This window comes from Hesperophylax consimilis, chromosome 19 (assembly GCF_061612785.1).
Source record: "Hesperophylax consimilis isolate HC1 chromosome 19, BYU_Hcon_1.0, whole genome shotgun sequence".
In the NCBI taxonomy this organism is placed as follows: domain Eukaryota; kingdom Metazoa; phylum Arthropoda; class Insecta; order Trichoptera; family Limnephilidae; genus Hesperophylax; species Hesperophylax consimilis.
The window spans coordinates 8,235,540-8,258,933 of NC_142854.1; the positions used below are offsets into that span (position 1 = coordinate 8,235,540).

At 31.8% G+C, this 23,394-nt stretch overlaps 1 protein-coding gene across 1 annotated transcript; it reads right to left on the reverse strand.

The window, feature by feature from the left end:
- Positions 1-5,664: 5,664 nt before the first annotated feature.
- On the reverse strand, positions 5,665-22,744 carry LOC149414754 (protein obstructor-E-like). The gene is made up of 5 exons (XM_089642866.1): positions 22,605-22,744; positions 12,063-12,121; positions 8,477-8,639; positions 7,525-7,719; positions 5,665-6,386 (listed from the first exon to the last, which is right to left on the reverse strand). Exons 1-5 carry the CDS (start codon positions 22,657-22,659, stop codon positions 6,166-6,168), a joined length of 693 nt encoding a protein of 230 aa, XP_089498992.1. The 5' UTR covers positions 22,660-22,744; the 3' UTR covers positions 5,665-6,165.
- Positions 22,745-23,394: the final 650 nt, after the last annotated feature.

Below are 23,394 nucleotides of genomic sequence, written 5' to 3' on the forward strand. Positions count from 1 at the left end.
TTCAATAACTATGACTATTCCGTAACTCTACTGTGATTCAGTTGTTCAAAACATATATTTTTAGAAAATCTGACAAGTGTTTCACTGGACAAAATTTGCAGAATCTAAATTTTATAACAAATTAATATAAGCAATAATTATTAGCCTGAAACACTCATATAAATAAAATAAAATCTTCCTTTCCGTTTGACGTAGCATAGTGGCTAGTGCACCTGACCAGAAGGCTGTGGGTTCAATTTCCTTCTGCGGCATTTATTTATTGTGATCGTGCTATGTCTTCCTCGACTATCTGCTTTCCTTCTGCTTTCCTACAAATTTTACTATTTTATAAGCCTGCAAAATAATATACATTTTACAAATCAATTTTTTCATCTGCATATTATGAATGAAATTCTAACCTAATCTTTCTCATAAAATTTAACTACACTTTTATGTATTCCCAAGCTTATAAGAGTTGATTGACAAAACCAGGATCCTTGTCTTACCAAGATAGCGTTTTAACCACTCAACTATTAGAACACAGTTATTAAACGTCATATTTTAAACAATATTATCTTGTAACTAAACTTGCACAAAAAGAAATCCTGGATTCGATTCCTAGTTATGACAGTTATATATTTTTATTTTCTGTGTCTTGTTCTGTTTCACGTTTCTTTAAGATTTGTCAGTATTATCTTCTTCATCGCTGATATGCTACAATAAGGGTGGGTTGTTTCATAGAATTTGAATAATTAATCAAATTTCAAGGTTCATTTGCGAGTTCTGTGAATGTCCTATCCGAGTTCTGTTATTATATTATTATCGGCCAGTTACTTGACAGAACTAAAATAATAGCAGATCTTGAAAATAACTATCACAGAACTTGAAAATTAACCTAAATAATTGTTCAAGTTCTCTGAAACAACCCATCTTTACTGTTTTTTAAAAACTTCACATATCTCTCAGAAAAACGGATTTCATTTAAAAATTCCGTATTTAGTTTCTAATACGGTTGAAAAAATATAAATAAGAATGAATTATAATTTTCAAGTATTTAATTGTTTTTATTGTGCAACGAAAACATTTTTTTTTATTACAACCATTTTTTGTAACTTTCCATAAATTGAATTCATTATTATGGAAACACAGTAATATAATGCCTATAAAACAAATGGTTATAAATGACCTTACACAGTAAGATAATAACGCATTCCGCTTTCAGCTCAAACAACGGATTACATAAAGGTCATAATCGTGTGACAGCATTCATAACACCCAGTCAGTCATACAACTTTCGATTTCGTTCACAAATAATAATAGTGAAAGTAAATTTTATGATTTGTCTGAGAATACAACTATTTATTCAAGCAATATGAGGCTGGGCCAAAAAGGGCTGAATCATTTACACTGTGAAAAGTGTTTACTCATAATACGAAAATGCTTTTTTAAGATTTTTCGTGTTTTACTAACATAAATTTAGCATGTTTTGTTTTGTAAAGTTTCATTTAACGCTCGTATGTTTTAAAACTCGTTTTATGACGACATGTTGTCATTTGTGGAGACAAATACGTTTATTTCATAGGCGTTGTGTTTTAAAAGATTTTCTTCTTGTGTAATTGATGAATGAACGTATTGAGAAACTGATTGATGACACCCGGCATTGCTAGTGGAAAAGCTAAACGAAGTTTATGAATATTTAAATTTGATAAAATTTTTGCTAAGACACATTCTGTTGAAAATTATCCTAATCATTGAAGCTAGGCAGATGAAATGGAATTTGGATTACGAGAAAAAATATCACTAAAATCCTTAGCATTTCTATTTCTGATAATGAATGATATCTTAAGTTTTGGGACGATTTATTTGGAAATATTATCAAACGCTTTTTGTCAAAAACATCTACTTTAGCCGTGTTTGGTGACCAGATCTGAATAGCCAAATCCTTTCCAACCTTCCTCTTTCTCAACTTCATCCCTCTACCATTATCTTCTGGGTTACAAAGTATCGTACTTGAGGACGCCTTGGTTCTCCTGGTTCCAGACAGTTGGAACCCTGCGGTATTCACAGGGCCAGCCCAATGCGGACACAATTGGAGCAGTCCTAACACCTAACATACCTGATACATAGATTATATTTTTTTCATAAAAACGGCGATACACAAAAATACAATTCATCAGAAAATTTATCAGCGATCATCTACAAAGGCGTCTAATATTTTCGATAAAGGGCGCCAAAATTTCAGTCGCGCCAGGCGCTGTTAGGCTCAGGGCCGGCACTGGGTGTTCAAATGATGATGATCGTGCTAACCGTCATTAATTTACCGGTTATTATGCCGTGTTGCGCTTCTTCCTTAGCCAAAGTTTCAGTGTCCACCATCAGGGCTTAGCCGCGTCGTTGATATATTATGATCTTATTAAATTTGAAATTGTTTCATGCTTTCTAAAATACAATTAAGTCTATTAATTTTAAGCCAACTTCTGGCTTCAGTGTTCTGTTGTAAAACATAATAAATTGTAATCTATATTCTGAAATGCTACCGTGAAAATATGTTATTAACTTTTTATCGTTTGTTTAAGAATGGCTAGGATAAAAACCTTGTGTTACAATCTCCTTCCATAAAAGATTTGACCTTGCTTTTTAATTCTAGAGAAAAATACTGTCGAGTGTCGTTGACTTCGCATTCTTTTCAAATTTATTATTTCTGGTAGAGTAATATAAAGCTTGTGATATACAGATAATAGAAGGAACAAACATGGTTTTATGAAATGAAAAAAAGGTGTAATTTTTATAAATATTTTTTTATGTAATTAGGTATCTCTGGTTTATAAAAATATCATGGTAAACATATACACAAAAGTACGTCGAAATGACAAGAAAAAGAAAAATTATTTACATTTGGGATAGCTGAAATGATAAGGAGTCGTTCTCAGGATAAAAGGTTTAAAAGATAATAGGTATTTAAGTTGGTAACTATTTGTACAATTCGAAATAGAGGTATTTTTAATAAGATAGAAATTTTATAAAAGGTAGAAAAAAATAAATGTTTTGTTAAATAGACAAGTTAAGAATACCAACAGCAAGAATACAAATAGACTGAGGATAGAAAACAAGAGTTTTAGACAGTGAAATAGTGTTCATAGAGTCAGAAATATATAAGTTATGAAGATTGGTGAAGTTTCTATCAAAATTTTGTGCCATTTAAAGTAAGACGGAGTCTGAGAGTACAGAAGTATAGATGGACAAATAAGTAAAAGATAAAAAAGGAAAGTAGGTTTTCCACTTTTAGGCTAAAAATAATGCCACGCGTACGGTCAGTCGAAGTTCGCAGTGCATAGCGAATCTCGTCTTCATTTATTCGTACATTATACTCGTATTACATGACGTACGCGTAGAACTATTTTCGGCATAAAGTAAGGATAAGGACAAGGGATAAAGAAATCAAGGTTTTAGAGACAGGAAGAAACATCATATAAAAACACAGCGTGAAATGTCGTAGTTTTTAAAACAAATACATCAATATGATATCAATTTCTTCAAAATTAAGTTATAACACGAGACAAAAATTTAGTTTTATAAATAGATTGTATTTTAGTTTTATGAGAAAATAGAAAAAAAAAATTTTTCTCATAAAACTAATTATCTAACTACTTAGAAAAAAGGAAAAGTTTCATAAATCATGTTAAAAAAAACACAGCGTGAAATGTCGTAATTTTTAAAACAAATACATCAATATGATATCAATTTCTTCAAAATGAAGTTATAACACGAGACAAAAATTTAGTTTTATAAATAGATTGTATTTTAGTTTTATGAGAAAATAGAAAAAAAAATATATTTTCTCATAAAACTAATTATCTAACTACTTAGAAAAAAGGAAAAATTTCATAAATCATGTTAAAAAAAAACACAGCGTGAAATGTCGTAGTTTTTAAAACAAATACATCAATATGATATCAATTTCTTCAAAATGAAGTTATAACACGAGACAAAAATTTAGTTTTATAAATAGATTGTATTTTAGTTTTATGAGAAAATAGAAAAAAAAAATATTTTCTCATAAAACTAATTATCTAACTACTTAGAAAAAAGGAAAAGTTTCATAAATCATGTAAAAAAAAACACAGCGTGAAATGTCGTAGTTTTTAAAACAAATACATCAATATGATATCAATTTCTTCAAAATGAAGTTATAACACGAGACAAAAATTTAGTTTTATAAATAGATTGTATTTTAGTTTTATGAGAAAATAGAAAAAAATAATATTTTCTCATAAAACTAATTATCGAACTACTTAGAAAAAGGAAAAGTTTCATAACTACGTTGAGTAATGTTTACAGTTATAAAAAGTTGAGTAAATAAAGTGGTGTGATTTCGAGTGATTCGATTTATTGCAATTGGGTGTTATACGTAAAATACCAGAATTATTTAGAAAGTTGAGAAAATAGAGTGCTGAATTTATCGTGAACGAAATTATTCTACGCTTTGTGAATATCAAAAGTCACGTTTTGCATTGCCAAAATTGTAACGGCTTTGAAATAAATACGTAAACAGAAATACACACAATGAAAGAAAGGTAACTGAAAACAGTTTTAGAAAACATAAGAGAAAAAGAAAATAGTTTTACAATAGATAAGAGTGGAAAAAAATGGTTTTACAAAACATAGAAGAAGAAAAAAATAGTTTTACAAAAGATAATAGAAGAAGAAAATAGTTTAAAGAAAGCTAATAGAAGAAGAAAATAGTTTTACAAAAGAAAATAGAAGAAGAAAATGACTGAAGCAAAAATGTAAGGAAAGGTAACTTAAAGAAATGATACTTACAAGGGTAGGCTGAAAAGTAATGCACACATGCTTGTAGAGAGCATTAAAAATGACCTTAGATTATTAGTTTGGTTGAAAAAAATGGATAGGTTCCAATAGTTTTAAGAAACATTAATTGAAAAGATTTTTTTAGAAGACGATCAAATGAAAAATTCACAAGTTTTCAAAAAAATAAATTATAAGATAGATGGCATTTGTATAGGATGTTGATCAAAATAATGCACAGAACGAATATAAAAAGAGATCGAGAAAAAACATTATGCTTTGTGAAGGTAACTAATAATAATTTTAAACTGTTTATAAGACAAGATAAAAACGAGGATAGCATGTTATTGTGGAGAAAAGTACTATGAATTTGTTTATATATAAGATAGTCACATCGTATAGTGAAATAAAGAAATGTAAGAAATCAGTTCATAGAAAAGTAGTGTGTAAGATAAAATACAATAGAGTGGAATAGAAGAAGAAGAATGGAAAGAAGAATTAATAGTTGAAGATACTTTTGGTATAAATAAAATAGTTGTGTTACAAATAAATTACATAAAACTATTGATGGGATTCGAGAACTAAAGTTATTTGGGAAGATAGGAAAAGATTAAGAATCAAGATTGTGTTCGAGAATTCTCTTGTTCATGTTACTTCTTGAAAATTTGAATCGTAAATTCACATAACCTCGTTAATGGCATCTTTAGATTCATCAAAAAGAAAAAGTCAACAAATGCAGAAAATTCACATCTTTATGGATCGGTGGTAGCCGAGAGGTCCAAAGTGTAAATGTATTGCATGCATTTTAACATCGTCAGCAAATTCCTCCACTCTACACAAAAAAGTATTTCAGGATTTTATTGATAGGACGGTAAGAATTTTAAAGTTACCCAGCAATTATTTTTAAAAAAACTGCCATTTCTGCAATAAAATTATCATGTATTGATCATAAGATGAACTACAACAAAATCAGCAAAACTTCATTAACGGAAGTTTATTGAGGTTTGGGTATCTTTACAAAAAAGTAATGTAACATTGTCATCAAATAGTCAGTAAGCCATTTCGTTATTTTCAAATTTGAAAGGTCCTTGTCAAACGTTGATTCTAGGTCCGTTTTTCTTTGAAATTAATATTAGCTAAGAAGTATAACACAACAGTTATGCCTTCAGCTGATCAAAATTTGTTCAAAAGCTGAAACAGAACTAGCATCTGCGATTAAAAAGGACCTTTCAAATTTAAAAAAACAGTGGCGGTGATTTTCTATTCATTTGATGACAATGTTAGATTATTTGAAATTCTGTGAAAATAACCTACGTTATATTTTTCTGAACATTTAAGAAAACTCGAGCACAACCTTCAACCCTTAAAGCAATGGGTTTTTTAGTGACCGGCGCAATGGGGCACCAGCTCAGGGTCCTCGCACGTGAGGTTCTGGTCATCGAACACCTTGCCTTCACCGCAGGAGATGATGCGCGGGTTACCCTCCACGCAGGTGATGAGGCGGTGGCAATCTCCGGGCACAGGGAAGCGGGGGTAGGGCCAGAACTTGGCCGCCTGGGAGTTGGAGGGCACGTTGGTGGGGCACTTGAAACCGATCACGGCTGGAAAGGGTTAAGGATATAATTAACAAGTTGAAATTCAAGAACTAGTAACTACCGGTGAAAGACAAAAAAATTGTACTTCAGAAAACAGGAGATTATTAATTGGTAGTATTAGGTTTGACTTCAAAAATGCGTATGAATTCTGATAATAATCAACTGCATAATCAATATAACTACACACTTTTTTGTGTCAAAACATAACTAGTAGTTCTGTGAATAGTAGATCTTGCGTCTGAAGTACGTTTATAATTTACTCTTATTTAATAAAACGAAACCGACATTTCCTCTGAAATCGTAAGATTTGTTATTAGGTACTTACATAACTACATACTAAATTAATAAACACGACAATTTGACAATCGATCAAATTTGAAAACAATAATATATACTGAACCACGAACGACCACCATCTTTAATCGGAACCGGAACGTAATAAAAAAATCTATAGAAAAAATGCATGGTCAGTCAAATATCTCTCAAAACACATCCATTATGACTGACAAGCGTGTATGTCTAAAATGTATATATTTCACCTACGCGTTGGAGTAAAGGCCACGGCGTCAAGAATATTAGTTACTGCGGCTCTTCGTGTAGTGCAGAACCTTGTTTACCAGGTAAATTGAAGAGGGGGCTGAAATCCTCAGCAATGGGAAAATGGTTAAAGAAAAGTAAACAGCTGAAACACCACCCCAGAATATATTCATTTTATAACCAACACCTCTGCAACACCTTAACTGGTCACTGCAAGTGGTTCACTACGTTTGCTGTCCTAACTGGGGTTTCCGTGCTCATGGGGAGGTGTGTCCAGGTCTTGGCGACTTATGCGTCTGCCACTGAATTGGCCGGTTGAGAGAGACCCTGTGACATCTCTGACCGGACTGTTTTGACCCATCGCCTTGCACCGCATTGGGAGGGATGGATCCATGTATTCATCACTCCTGGATTCATTGACCCCTATACTGGATACACTGACCCCACACTTTTTTCATATAAAAATTCCTTCTCTGCGCTTCCTCTCCGCGCAAATTCCCCAATATGATAAGGCACTGAGAGAAAACATTTTTATTAAGGCCAAGGTAGGTCTGGGAAGTCAATTAATTTTTTTGTAATGGAGTCAAAGCAAAAAAAGGGAACCTACCTTCTGGGTTGCAGAAGGGCTGTAGAAGATCAGGCCAGTTGCAGCTATGGGTGCGGTGGTCATAAGCCAAGCCCGCCTCGCAAGGAGAAGGATGGGGCACTCCATGGGCGCACTTCACGTAGCTGGTAGAGCAGTCTTCGCTGTCAGGGTATACGCCAAAGCTGTACTCACAGCCGGGGGAAGAGATTGGGGTCACTGAGTTTGGAAAAAAAGAAGTTAGTTTCATGAAAGATACTTTTAAAATCATGAATAATATAACAAAAAGGAGGTATGGCATATAAATATGCTGACTGCTGCCAAACTACGACCAAAAAGCGGGTTTGCAATGAAATAACAAGGGTGAAGGACGTTAGCGACACTTTTGTATGGGTGGTCTCTTTCTAAATATATACCAATAGTTGTCTATAGCCATCCCTCTTGCTGTGGTTACATATGGAAAAAATATATCGAAAATACGGTTCCGTAGTCCTGTTCAAGTTAGATTTTAATAGGTTACTTAGTTAATAAAGGACAAATTGAGAACTGGACTAATTAATTCATTTTGATAAAGACAGAGCTTTGACTTTATTTTTTTCTTCCGCTTTTGTCAAATCACACGAATTCAAAGACAAACATTCCCGGGTTACGAATAACCTGACAATTTTTTTAAATCTCCTACCACTATAAAAGTAAGCAAAAAATGTTGCTTGTATGATGATGGGGGACTTAGCTAGACTAGGAATTAAACGCATGACACATGCGGGACCCAAACTCGAAGCCAACTTGGCACCGAAAGGTCAAAAAATTAAAATTTAATGCTTCGATTTTTCGATCACAGCCACATCTCGGCCTTAACCTTCTAGAATCAAAGAAGTGAAATAACATTTATATCTTCGGAGTTAGTTGACTTAATGCAGTACCGACACGCATTCAGCCATTTTTATGTGAAATGATCAGGAGATAGTTCACTCACAATCAGCTTTTCTGGTGCCACAGTCAGCAGCCCAGTTGTAGTTGCAGTGGTTGTGGACGGCCCCTTTGCCATCGAACAGAAGTCCATTCTCACAGGTCTCCACGGACAGGGTTCCGTTAGTGCAGAGGAAGAACTGGTCGCAAAGCTCGGGGTGGGCGTATGCCTGGAAAATCGTAAAAAACGTTACGGTTTGCTGTTGCAGTCTTTCATTACAGTTTTACTATATCATTGAAGACGGATTCTCCAGTCTACTTGTTTACGCAGACTGCAGAATCCATATTTTCTTTTTTAAAGTGGGTTAATTTTTTTTAATTTTGTCCGCTTTAAAAAAATGTAATTATCAGCGTTTCAATACAATGCATCTATTAAAGATAAAGTAAATATGGAACGCTTTCAATTTTAACATTATACTTACGCTTTAAAAAAACAACTCAAACGGAAAAGAAATATATTGGGATGATAAATGTGCAGCTTGTCTTAACATTTGGCCAAGGTAAAATAAAAAATATTCCAGATTTCCAGACAACATTGTGAAGATAATATATTATAACACTATTGAAAGAATCTTGGATTTTTTACAACAGTGACACTGTAATGCGGACTTAAATTTTAAAGTAGTATTAGAAAACCTACAAATTTTACAACGAGGAAGACATTTAAATTAACAAATCTAGACCTCTAAACATCTGTTTTACGTCATTGTTCTTTCTTGTATCAAAACTGAGAGCATAATGAGAGCAGTTGACATTATTTTGAAATATTTTAATATCAATAAATATTTTAAAATCGCTCTGGTGGAATTTCATTACTCAGAATCGAAAAATTATTTGAAATGACTCATACACAACAATAATCACAAACAGAAATCAGAACTGAATAGTCAGGTAGGTAATTCCTTACGTTTTTTTCCCAAACTTCTTCAAACTACATATATGGTTCTCGTTCTGCATTCATCTATGTATTTTTAGACAAATTTTCATTAAAAAACTGAAGTTTAAATCAATTATTTTACCGAAAACGCAAGAGTTTAAGATAATGTGTCAAACAAACAAATTCATCCATTTTCGGGTTTCACTACTAACCAGTCGTTGATGTATTTTCTTCGAAATATATTTTCTTCGGCAAAATATTTATTCAAGAAAAGACATCAACGACTGGTTAGTCGCGAAACCCCAACAAACAAGAATAAACTTTGTTTAAATATTAAACGATCTCTCTACACTTCTCTCATATTATTCTTATTTACATGTCTATTTAATTGAGTAAACTCAACATTCTCATGTTTTCAACGACGGGTTGTGTTATGTGATCACCAGTACATTTCCCCCCATTAAATGCGCATGTACCGTTAAGGTGGTGTCTCTTGCATATTAATGAAGGGAGAACATACCGAATGCAGTATTTTTGTTTGTTTCGAGTCATCGTGTTATATTGACCGTTCTTAAAAATGTATTTAATATGAAACTCAGGTATGGACCATACGAAATTCTTGGAAAGGTTCAAGAATTCACAGACTTACAAATATTATTATTCACAAGTTCAATAATGTTGATCTCGAAAAATAATGCACGATACTAACTGAATATGTAAAAAAATACTTAAAAATCACTACGCTCTTCGTAAATTGATGCAAGACTCTAAGCATAGTGGCACCTAGAGAAGTTTGAACATGGCCTCTTTTGTCGTAGGTACAAAAATGATTTTGTTTCACATCGTGCTTGTATTTTATGCGCAGGTTTTTTCTCCTTTAGGATTTCTCAAATTTTCACAGATTCGATGTTTACTGTTTGTGATAAGACAATCATTATTTGGTATTTTAAAAAGGCAAAATAGTTCTTATTAGGGGTTTGCTAAAAAAATTTAAAAACATTAATTTTTGGCTTAGACATGCTTTTTTTGTTCATGCACGGAGAAAATTGAGTAAAGCTAATTTACTAAGAATGTCTACAAATTATTGGTATTCCGGTTAAAAACTGTTTTGCAGGCTTTTAAAGAATGAATTAACAGGTTTATTGGTAAACTTTTAGTATATTTTGAATATATTATCAAAATGTCGGAACACTTGTCCAAACACGTGTCCCAACTTTGTGTCAATATATTCGTCTTTTTGCTATCAGGAAACCTGTTGATTCATTTCTAAAAGGTATGCAAAACCGTTTTTAACCGGGAAATTTTAAGAGGTTTTTAATAAATTAGAAATACTCAACTTTTTCCTGTGTTTGGGAACCAACATAATTAATTAAAAAGGTGCACCTTGATTACTTTGGTGATTAGTGAAAAAATTCGTTGAATAGCTTTATTAATTAATTTATTTTATGGCTCTAAATATTAATGAATATTTAAAAAAAATAATCATTTACGTAATTCCTGAACTTGAATCTAAAAGTACAATTTGTCAGGTTACCGTGTTCTTATTTACACTACCTCACCTTTTTCCCAACCTAAGGTTTTCAAAATTATAATATTTTGAAAATCATCAAAACTGTTTCATATTATTTTTCTGATAAAGGCATTCGTCTTAATTTTGGTAATTAGTTTCACTATGTTTTTTTGGAGTAAAATAACAGTTTGAAGTTTTGCTGTCTTATATATTTGTGGTTTAGTTGAATTCCGTCAGTTAATTCCACATAAACTATCAACAACAATTACTTTTTAGTACCAGTTTTTTAACAATGGTTACCCGCTACGCGTTGTAAGCAATACTTTGTGGTTTGCTGGAATTTCGGTTACGTAACGAATAAAATGAAATTGTTACGCTTAAATAAATATTCCGAGCACACGGAGAATCGACATCAGAATTACAATATTTCCGACTTATGAAACTTGGTAACAGTTATGGTTATATATCGAGCCATCAGATGATATTATTCACTATTTTAAATGATTTATATGCACAATATTTTGATTTGTATGCACTTTCTGCTTAATTCAAGTAGCTTTACAATTTAGGATGTGGGTATGGGTACCAACGCCCCGAAAACCATTTATTGGAAAACCATTACCTCTGTCATAGGTCACCTAAAGTGGTTTGCTACGTTTGGTGAGTCAGAAGGAGTGCCAGGGTTCTTGATGTGAGATTCGCCACATCTCGGCGGAGGATACATTACATACCGGATACAAATCATTGACCTCTCCAACCGGACTGTTTCGACCCATCGCCTAGCACCGCAGTGGAAGGGATGAATTCGTTCATCCGTCGTCCCTGGACAAACTGATCCTCAGATTCCTAGCCATCACTCATGCCTTTTTCCTTTCTAGAACTTTTTCTCCTTCTTTTCTTTAAAAAATCTACCACATATCATCCCCAAAGTGACATCGGATTTTTTTCTCTCAAGGACTCCCGTGTAGAGTAAATGTAAAATATTTTTTACGATTTTACTACAGACGTGGAGAAAATACTGCGCTTATGCCTGCTTTTGTTAAAATATATTATTATATTATGTTTAGACATATTTTATTACTGAAGATAATAGTTCCCTTCCCAAAGAAAAGGCTTTTATAATAGCACAGAGGCCATGTGACAATTTGAGCAGTTTTGAAGATGATGTTATTGGACAAACAAAAAAAGACAAGAAAGTTGTTTTACCTGGACTCCATGTTGTTCCGGGCAGGCTGGAGCATTTTCTAGGATGATTCCAGCGTTTCCTGAAATGACATAAAATGATAACTGTTTATTTGAACTGTGAAAAAAACATAATTAAAATCTAGAGACAATAGATTCTTCAGATCTTATCGCAAAACAAATCTTAAATAATTTTCATTAATCGTTTATAAAATGTAAAATGTTCTAATCAGAAAAATAGAGATTATTTTGAAAACGATAAATTCGACCGCAATTTTATTGTTTTATGTGTTGATTCCTTTAACGTGATAATTTTTACGAATATTATACTGAGCAAAGGTTGTTGATAAGTCGCTATCGCTTTGTCTAATTCCAAGGTCTTCATAACAGAAATATAATAGACACAGTAGCAAAATACCTATTAAAAAAGTATTTTTACTGTCACTTTGTGGCGTATTGAACAATCGACCTATGGTTTTATATTACAGAAGTGAATTATTAGCGGTTGGCCTTGCGGGCTATGTCACTCCATATTCCATATTAGCAAACCAGTTCGTATCAAATCTATTAATGTACTTGGTAACAGCGCCGGTATCAATATAATATATTATTATGTCTATAGAATTATATTTAGTCTGGTCGTATTATTTCCTCATTTTCAAACAGTCTAATTTCAACAAAAAATGTCTATATATAGGTAACTATTTTGTACCTACGCAAATAGGTTTAATTGAGTTAGATATATTATGGCTAGGTAGACTAAATTTAACGAAGTTATTGCATCATTCTATAGAATCTAGATAGTCCAATTCTGAAACCCTGGTTTTCTATGTCAGAAATTGACAAGATAGTAAGTCACATTGACACAGCGCGATGAAAATGCTTTTGTTCTAACGGTGTTATTCTGTTCTTCTATTAGCTTTAACTTTAAAAAAACTCTGATTTTTAAGGATTTTTTAACATCAGTGATATAGAACGTATTTTTACTAAACATAAATTTGTAGTTTATTACCATATTAACATTGGTGGCGTTTGCATCTACCTACATACTGGGTGGCAGGTCAGATCGAGAGACTTGTTGAGGAAGACCATTGGACCTCTCCAGTGGAAGGGATGAATTTATACGTCCGTCACTCCTAGACACTCTGACACCTCTCTTACACGTTTCCTTCATAGAACCTTCTCTCCTTCCTTTTCCATAAACATGTACTCCACACGGTGTCCCCAAATATGATAAAGGCCCCGAAAGAAATTATTTTCATCAGAGCCTCTTTTATAAAGTTGTTGTTTTTGGTAAACTTATTGGTTTGGATCAAATTCTACCTGCTTACCTAATCGATGTACCTATACCTATTACTTACTTGTCTGCAGAGAATGTATTCAAACATTCTCCGCAGAGAAATTTACTAGCACGGATTAAAATTAATTTAAGAATTAGAGTGCTCTATTTCTTTCCCGTTTAAAGCTAAAATAAGCAGCTTAAAATAATCCTACGGTATATTATTACATAAATCATTTAACATTTATTCTGTTTGGGAAACAATTGTTTAGTAACAGTTAAGTACATAATTCTAAAATGCAAGGCCGCGTTAACACTGTTTAAATTAAAGGTAATTTAAACTTGCATCATACGCGGTGTTTGAAGTGTTATGCATTAGTGCATCGCCTTGCGTGATGCGATTTCCTTATTTGAAAAAATTCCGATCTGGTTTTCCTGCGATAAAATCAATGAAATTTTAAAATTGCATTCTTTCATAATTTTGAACGGTCTTTAAAACAGATATTTTTTGTCTCTAAGCTAATTTTTTATTAATAATAAAACGGAGACGGTTACCAGTCTGGGGCGTGGGCACATTGTGCTATTTTCCATTTACACCATTCCTTTGAAGGCAACTCGGTATCTTTGTTAAAGTTTTGTCAGAGATATTTATATACGTTTCCAGGCTCCATAATGTGTCTTCCCAGGTTCCCATTGCGGAATAGGTGAATTATCCTCTATTATAGTCTCTTTATCCTCTTCACTTTTCCTGCATCCGTTGGTGTTTTCCACCCCTAACAACTGTCCCGTTAGACCAACCAGCTTTCTCAGTAATTTTCTGTCCATATTACCTGGTTTGTTTAGGGTCTAGTTTGTTTATGAGTACTTGTGCGGTACTCAAAATGAAAAATAATATTTCAAATTGATTTATATTATTCTTATTGAGATCATCAAGTAGTGATAATATTTCATCTCAGATTTTTACCCTCATCACCTCGACGCAGCACCTCTAGGCGTCCCTATACAGCGCTACTTCAGTCTGTACTTGCCGCACAAAGAAAACTTACTGGTATAAAACACTGTATATTTATTAATATTACTAACTAACCATCACGCCGTTTCCACGTAGGAGTAGGCAGAGAAGACAAGCCATAAAAAAACTCGGTCTTGACACACACTGCTTGCCTTATTCACATTCATATATCGTCTCATACATACTCTTCTGTTATTCTGACTCAAGTATCAGATTCACTTGATAGTGCCATATCTTCCTCGAGCGTCCCCGACTTCTGCTACCATTCGCATTTGCATAATATATTCTCCTTATATTCTCTTTACACTCCTTTTTTTGCTCATTTGCTCTACATGCCCAAACGATCTTAGCTTCCCTTTCTTGATCTTCCTCATTACGCTTACATAAGCCTTGCACTCTTTACCGATCTCCACATTTCTCACATGATCATAAATGGTTTTACCACATATACGCCTCAGAGATCTCATTTCAACAGCATTCAGGCTACTTTTATTATTTCTCTGCCAGTTTAAATTTAGTTAAATTATTCATTTTCCTTTTAAAAACTTACAGGCCTTTAACTAATAGATCGACATAATTCATAAAAAAGGATCAGTTAAAAGCTAATGTTTTATGAGGACGGCGGAACATGTGCTCATACAAATACTGATATTGTCGCATTCCTTCATGATGTTTATTAAGAAAAAAATATTTATTATATTTTATACCTGGCAGACATTTAAACTGCGTGATATTTTTACGTAAATTATTTTGACAATTATACTGAGATTTTAGGCTACATTTCTGTTATAAATAGATTACTCACAATTGGTGACTCTTATGCTATGTTAGCTAATGTTTTAAATACACCTCTATTGAAACATAAAGCTGTACTAATGAAATATTTGAGCAATTATAATGCACATATTTTAACGATGTCAGGGCGTAACATTTTTTGTTTTTGTTTCTTTTTCATTTCCTTCACTATCTTAGAACTTAAGTTATTTTTTCTTTCTGCATGTTTACTTATATAATCTTTTTGTTTAATATTGAAACACTTCTATGATTATCCCAACATTCCAGATCCACCTACATTGCCTTTTCCTTTGATTTTTTTTTCCATTTCTAAAGTTCTTACCTTCGAAGAAAGCAAGACAAAGATTTGAAAAAAGAATCCTAGAGCAGGTGTCTTTTGTTTTTGTGTTAGAATACTATAGTAATAAGTTGCATATTTTTGCCACGCTTTGTAAAAGAGTACAAATTGTCATCCAATAAATATTTTCGGGTGTAATCAGAAAACAGTTCGTGTTGTGGAAAGGTGCTTAGATGTACATCTATAAACTATTAATAGTACCCACGGAACCTCCAAGAAAACACCAGAACTTCCAAAAGAAAAAAACTTTCCTTCACAAGGTAAACGCTTATTTTTCCGCACTCCTAATTTTCGTTGTTATAAACATGATCGCTTGATTATATTTATCTCGTTCAAATTACAGTCTGTTCAAAAGTACGAACTGTCGGTTCGCAACACTTGTAATTTTACTTTTCTTTCTTATTTCTATATTGTACTATTGCTGTCAATAACTATCATCTATGTAAATAGAACTTATGTCGTAATTCAAAATAAATAAATATTTTTTTTTTCTTAAATAATTTTAAAACAGATTTTTTTGCATCCAATAAATTTCATGGAGTTTGAACATATTTTAGAAGGGGTTTTAAAGATAAAAAATTCTCAGAAACTTGGTGCCAAAATGTCAGAGAGTACTTATTATCCCAAGAGCTGCAAAATATGTCAATAATTTAGGAACATTTATTATGTTATATAAAACTCTTGTCAGATGCCAACTTGAGTATAACTCTACGTTTTGGTCTCCATTTTTTAATATTCATTCAGATAACATTGAAAAGATTCAAAGGAAGTTTCTAAGGTTTATAAACTATAAATTGCATATTCCTATAAAAAACAATGATAACAATTACCTCCTGTATAAAATGTCTCTATTGAAACTTTCAGAAAGAATAATAAGCACAGATTTAATACTGTTACAAATTATACTACATTTTAAAAATTTCTGTCCCGAATTACTTTCATTTATGTTCCCAAAAAATCATGGCGACAATTCTTACCTTTTTACTTCAATTACACCAGGACACTAGCTTATCAAAATTCTCCGATTCTCAGGCTTCACAATCTCGGAAACAAATATTCTGATCTGGGTGATATATTTCATCTTAAAACTAATCAGTAAAAATGTTATATATTCTATCACTTTTATTCTTCTAGACACAAGTACTCATATAATTTCTTCACTTGTACTATAATATTTTTTCGAATTTTTTAAATTCAATTTTATGCGTCATGATCTTTAGTTCTTGTTCATATTTTTAACTATGAATTTTGTTCTGTATTTTTTTTGCAACCTTTTTTGTCATTATTCTGTTGTGTTTTTCATTGTTCATATGTATTTTGTTGTTTTTTTTGCAACCTTTTTTGTCATTCATTATCTTTACATTTTTCTTTATTGTATTAATTTTTAAGTGTTTACTTTGTTACACATAGCTTGGAACTTTTTTTGAGAAAAGCCCACTAGAGCGTGATATAATAATAATAATTAATAATAAATATTTAAACTACTTAGATGTACATTGCTAACTAGAAGCATTGGTAGTTGTTATCGTGGTCTCTGCTTTCATCTCGAGTAACCTGGGAAGAGGCAACATTCTGCGCATCATCAAAGAGAAAAGGAAAGTGTTTTATTGACTATTCATGACTTCGATACGATTGCCTTATAGCACCGGTGCTTCGTCTGTATTGCCTGGGGCCGGTTATGCTGGTAGAATCGTATGCATAACTAATTGCATTACGTGGGCAATTTCATTCAATAATATCGCAGTATTTCTTCTCTGTGTGAATTTTTCACGTGGTGTATTACGGAAGATACGAACACGTTAATGGTATCAAATGAATAATTTAAAAGGTGAAAATATGGCATTTAATATATTGCATTAATTGATTTAAGTTTCAACTTGTTCAGAACACACTTAACCTCGAAAATAGTTATTGGGCGAATTACTTACATAATGATAGACGGCAGTGTGGCATGGAATTGGCGGAGGAAGGATGAGAAATGTAAAAATGAGATACCTATAGTGTATTTGAGGTTAAAACGTGTGACCATGTAAACAATGTGAAGATTCGGAAATAATGCAAGGCTGATGTAAGAGTATTATAGTATATGATTAAGAAAAGGACGTTTAGATGGTTTGGGCATATATAACGAATGGACAAAGAAAGGAAAATAAGGAGAATATATCTACGAGGTAGAAAAAGTCAAGGACAATCGAGTGAATCAAATATTTCAGTCATTAAGGGTCAAAATAACAAAAGAAAATGTTTGAAATGATATATGAATGTGACTGAAACAAGAAGTGTGGACTAAGACAGAGTTCTAATGTAGAAATTTTACTAAAAAAGTCTGGGGACATTAACCTAACCTAACTTAACCTAACCTAACCACCCCCGAGGTAATCATAAACTAGCAAGTGTATGTCTCTGCCGAACTTTCAAGAGACCTTCGAGGTCTTATCAAATTTTTATTTTTTATTTTTTTTTATTAACGACAATTATAATTACAAAGTTAAGTATATTATTCGCAGTCCTCCTCACTAGGTATTCCTGTTCCGAGGCGGACTGTAGGTTTTTGTATAGGTGTAGATCGTGATTTCCTTGTTAATTTCTACAAAAAAAATTTAAAAAATTGTCTTCACATTTGTTCAGTTCATAATTTTATTGATTTCCTCATCTTCATGTTTACTTAGCCATAATTTGATGTCGTTTTTAAATTTTTGTGTCTCCGTTGTGTTTTTGAGTTCAATTGGGAGGGCATTATATAGTTTTGTAGCATGGAAATGATGATTTTTCTGGCCAAAAGACGTATTTAATTTTAAATTTAATTCAATATTTGCATTGTTTTAAGAATTCAAATCTCCATAAACATTTGTGCTTATTAGTATTCTTAGATTCATTTTCATCTACAATTAACAACTGATAAAGTTGTAAGTGAACGAATCCATTATATCTTAACCCTTCAGGCCTCGAAAGGACATTACTAGCCACAAACATCATATTCCATTATAGCCTCTGAAAGGCAGATCTGACCGGGGCGTCAATACAAATTATTTTTATATTTTTTTATCTATAATGCGTAGATGTGTGATATGTTCGTCGTTGGAAAGATATATTATGATTCATCGCAGTTTTTTTAAAAATATATATACCTACATTATATCAAAAAAAAATATTTTAAATTGTCAAAGTTCATGGTTACGAATTGGAGGCATTTTTTAGTGACAGTTGAAAGCAAAATTTTATTTTTTTTATTGTATAAATGGCATAAAAAGTGAAGTTACAGTTTAATTACTACTTACCTACACAAAGGGAATATATTTTATAAATATAGAAATCTTTCAAAATTATGACCGTTCCGAGTCAAAATGTTCTGTTAAGTTTTTTTATTAACATTTTGGTGTTTGATATTAAAAAATTATTGTTTAAAAAGATCAATGTTTTTTTTAAATGGAAATATTTTAGTTCCAAAAATTGCCACAATTACAAAATTCCAAGAAAAATCAACATGTCGTTGGGACTTGTTGGTAAAAATATTTAAAAACCTAGAGGGTTAATTAGGTATCAGAGCTAAATTTGATATTATAACGTATTCAAATGAAAGTTCATTTAAAAATTGAATTCAAAAAATAAAAAAATATTGTTTAAAAAGATCAATGTTTTTTTTAAATGGAAATATTTTAGTTCCAAAAATTGCCACAATTACAAAATTCCAAGAAAAATCAACATGTCGTTGGGACTTGTTGGTAAAAATATTTAAAAACCTAGAGGGTTAATTAGGTATCAGAGCTAAATTTGATATTATAACGTATTCAAATGAAAGTTCATTTAAAAATTGAATTCGTAATAACAGTTTTTTACGCTTTAAATATCTAGGTAAATCCAACTCTTCTCAGTTAAGAACTTTATATCCGTGATGACTGATGGATTTTATAACATTAATTTAACTATCAGAACTAAAAACAAAAAAGACAAAACCTCTTAGAATCAAAAATTAGACAAAAACCAATAGAGTTAAATATACCATCATATATAATGTAATACCGCCTTTGGAGAAAGTAGCTAAGAAGTTTTAAATGTAAACTAATACGAGAAACTCTCATTCTGTATCAAACAAAATAAAACAAAAAATTATTAGTGCATTAAGTCCATCATATCTTGACTTTAGGAATTATCAGAAAAATAGCTGACTAGTATTTTAAAAACATCTTAAAACTCTACCTAAATCATGAATTTGAACCATAGAAGACGCTGAAAACCCTCTATACAAAACCTAGTTCCCCTTAATTTCATGTATCTACCTGCTTTCTTAAAATATAGAAATTGCATACTTATTAATGAATTAAATTAATTAATTTAAAATATCAATCTTTAATTTTTTTTTAGGAAAAGACATCCATTTTCATTAACAGTGACTAACACTTAACGGATGTTAACTTTAAAAATTACTTTTAAATTTTTTTGGTTTGAGTGAGGATTAAACTTTCCTCCCCAGGAAATGGAGTCAACAACTCTACCAACTTCACCAAATTCCGATTGGGTGGGATCGTCATTTATTTCATATATTAACTGCTGTAAAGTCATCAGATTTCAGAGAAATGCCTAAATGTCCGCTTGTGGATGTGATTAATACCAAAAGTTGACACAATGCATTGTCATCAACAAAGAATCTATTTGCCGATTTTTGCTTGATCGGATATCAGGAAGTGGAGTAATTTTCACTTCCAAGATTTAAGTCATTCACTCATGAAAATCAATCAGATGTATTTAAAAATACAAGACAAAAATAAGTATAATTAATTTATTTGACTATTTTTAAAATACGACCTTAAAAAAATAGGCGAAAGCAAACTAGTAAGAATTTTAAAGCTCAGTTCCTGGTTAACCTTTTTTTAACTCCAAAATTATTTGGACCATAATAATATTGTAATAGTTTATATTGTTTAATGATTGGGCCAATAATGCTGTCACTAACCTTATGTGGTATTTCAATTTCCGGTTTCTTTTCCGAAAACCTGTTTTTTGGTTGCCACCTTGTTAAGTTATATTCTGGCTTCCTTTCAAAATCTATATACGGTAATGCACACATTGTGATATTTGATTGCATGACTATAAGTATATGATTGTGTTGAATATACAGATACCTACGATTAATTGATTGCCAATTTACCTTTACGTGTACAAAACTCGAGAGCTCAAGGTCTTTGAAAGCTTTCGTTAGTAAAATAGCTCAATCGTTTTCCTTTCAACATTTAAAAAACGTACCGATATCATAGCCGCGAACCAGATTTCAATGTAATACTGTAATATAAGTATAACTTATACAGGCATAGCCTAGTGAGGTTAAAAATGCGTATAATAAATTTACAATGTAAAGTAACAATATTCTACAATATATTATAAGTATGTAGAATAGAATTTTGTTTATAAGTTTTGATTGGGCCACGTAAATATGTATGTACTTCTGAGATTAAATATGTGTCATTTTTTATACAGGATTTTTATGTAATTTCAAGTAGAAATCGTGAAACCAGAAAAAAACATAAGTAAGCAAAACATATGAATTAGTTATACATATGGATTAGTTGATTCTGACAAAAAACATAAGTAAGCAAAACATATGAATTAGATGTAAATATTTTTGTTATTTGTTTTTGGGGTGTTATGCCGTGTTGCGCTAACTCCTTCTTTAGCCAACGTTTCTGACAACCTTACAGTGTCCATCATCAGGGCAGATGGGATCAACACGGCATAACACCCCAAAAACAAATAACAAAAATACTTTTAGCCGTGAAAATCTTAAATCATATTAGATGTAAAATGTTTTATATTTCTTAGATATTTATCCATGACTGATATTATCTCTTTCCTTTTTATCAAATATTCTTGTTCTTCCCCTATCAATAAAGAGATGTAATAGATCCCAGGCTGTTAAAAATATTACGTTAGTCAAATAAAAAATCAACCCAAAAAAAAAATGTTCAAAACCTCGCGAAATTCCCATTGGGTAGGATTGACATTTATTTCATACATTAACTACTGTAAAGTCTCCCGATTTCAGAAAAATGCAAATATGTCCGCGTGTGTGTATGTAATTGCTACCAAAAGTTAATACAATGCATTGTCATCAACAAAAAGTCTATATGCCGAGTTTCAGCTTGATCGATTGTCGAGAAGAATGTTAATTTCCGCTTTTAAGATATTCATTAATGCATTCCCGAAAAAATAATTAAATTCAAATAGATGTATATTATATGTATTGTTGGTAGTTCTTATTCAAAGTATGATACAGTTAAATATGACCGAAGGAGATAGGGTCCCATTAGCTCAGTTGGTATAGCGGCGCCCCGGCAAGATGAGGATCCTGGGTTCAAGTCCTATATGCGACCGTATCTTTTTCTGATTTTTCTATTTCAAATTTTCGTTTAAGAATCGCTAATATTGTCTTCAATAATCAAATAGATGTATTTAAAAAGGAATAGTGACTAAGTATTGTTGAAGTATTTAAATTAAAGGACAGAAATGAGGATTAATCTAGAATAAATCTACATACTTGCCAGATAAGGCGATCAAAGTGAACTAAGGAATGAAACATCTTATATTTTATCTGCAATACGTAAAGAATCAACATTTGTTTAAAATACAGTAAAACATAAGCGCAACACGTCAGTAACATAATATAATACAGATTATCAAAGCCAAAGCAAGAGTCCAATACGTTCGATATTACGAATGAATACAAAAGAATCCATTGTCAAATTAAAATATGATTTTTTTATATTAAGTCTTGTGTGTTTCCATAAACCCCCTTATGGTATTATGTAAAATTGTTACACTGTTCTATGAATATCAGAAACAAATAATAAATAAATTAACAAACAAACAATCTAATCATTCACTAGGGTTGAGAAAAACGAATACTTTCAAATATTTATTACTCTCTTGTGTCAAATTTGAAAATAATAGATATAATAAACTTGAACAAAAAGGCATTAACAGAAAAACAACCCTTACAAATATGTGTACATAGGGTTTGCCATGAAAATACCAATAAAATTAAGGGATTGAGTTAAAAATTCTACCATATGTTTAGTATATAAAGGCGTAAAAATTAAAAAACACAGTAACAAGTACATTAAACTAAATTATGAAACAAATGGTACTTACCGCTGGCGGCCATTAAGGCGAATACAGCCCCATAGAACAGAGTTACACCACGCATGATTGATAAAAACAAATATAACTTATTGGTGGTTAATTTAATGTAGTTAATAGCGGCTCTGTGGGCCAGTGCTTGCTTGTAGAATGACAACTTGAGACTGCAGAGAGAATGGCCGAGTTAAATAAATTGCTTCGCGCCGTACAAATCGAAACAGGAGTTTGTAAAAGCGATTCGCGAACGCAGACGTTGAAAAAATTATGAATAATTATTTATTTTTTTAAATGGTATTAATATTGTTCTCATTACTTTGGTTCCTGTTGGTTGTGTCAGCCTTGAAAGTGTCAAATATTAAACCCGAAGTACCCATTATTTATAAATCACACAATGTTTAGCCAAAATTTTATCAAATAGCTTGTGAATAAAAAAAACATAGTCGTCCGTTTTTTTTACGGAAGCAAAACTTGTATATATATACTTTGAATATTTTATTTGTTTTTCACTATCTTTTTTATCACAGGCAGTGCACAGGCGGAGTGTAGTGTAGTGAACTGTCAAACAGTAATAAATACGAAGAAGACATCATAATTAATCATAATTATTATTACCTATATCATTTTGATTGGCGCGCCACATAAACATCTTATTCTAATAACCACCCGCCAGTTTAAAAAATTGTTCATAGAAGCAGAATCCAGAACGCACATGTGGAAAGATAATTCCCATGAGATATTTCAAACGAACAATATTCTGTCACGTAGAGTGAGACGTACGTACCTTGTTATAAATAGAGCCAAA

Coding starts and splice junctions, on each gene's coding strand:
- LOC149414754 (XM_089642866.1), bottom strand. CDS start 22,659: ATGCGTGGTGTAACTCTGTTCTATGGGGCTGTATTCGCCTTAATGGCC. Junction 8,640..12,062: donor CGGAACAACATGGAGTCCAG/GTAAAACAACTT, acceptor ACGATTTTCCAG/GCATACGCCCACCCCGAGCT. Junction 6,387..7,524: donor GCCCTTCTGCAACCCAGAAG/GTAGGTTCCCTT, acceptor AACCCTTTCCAG/CCGTGATCGGTTTCAAGTGC.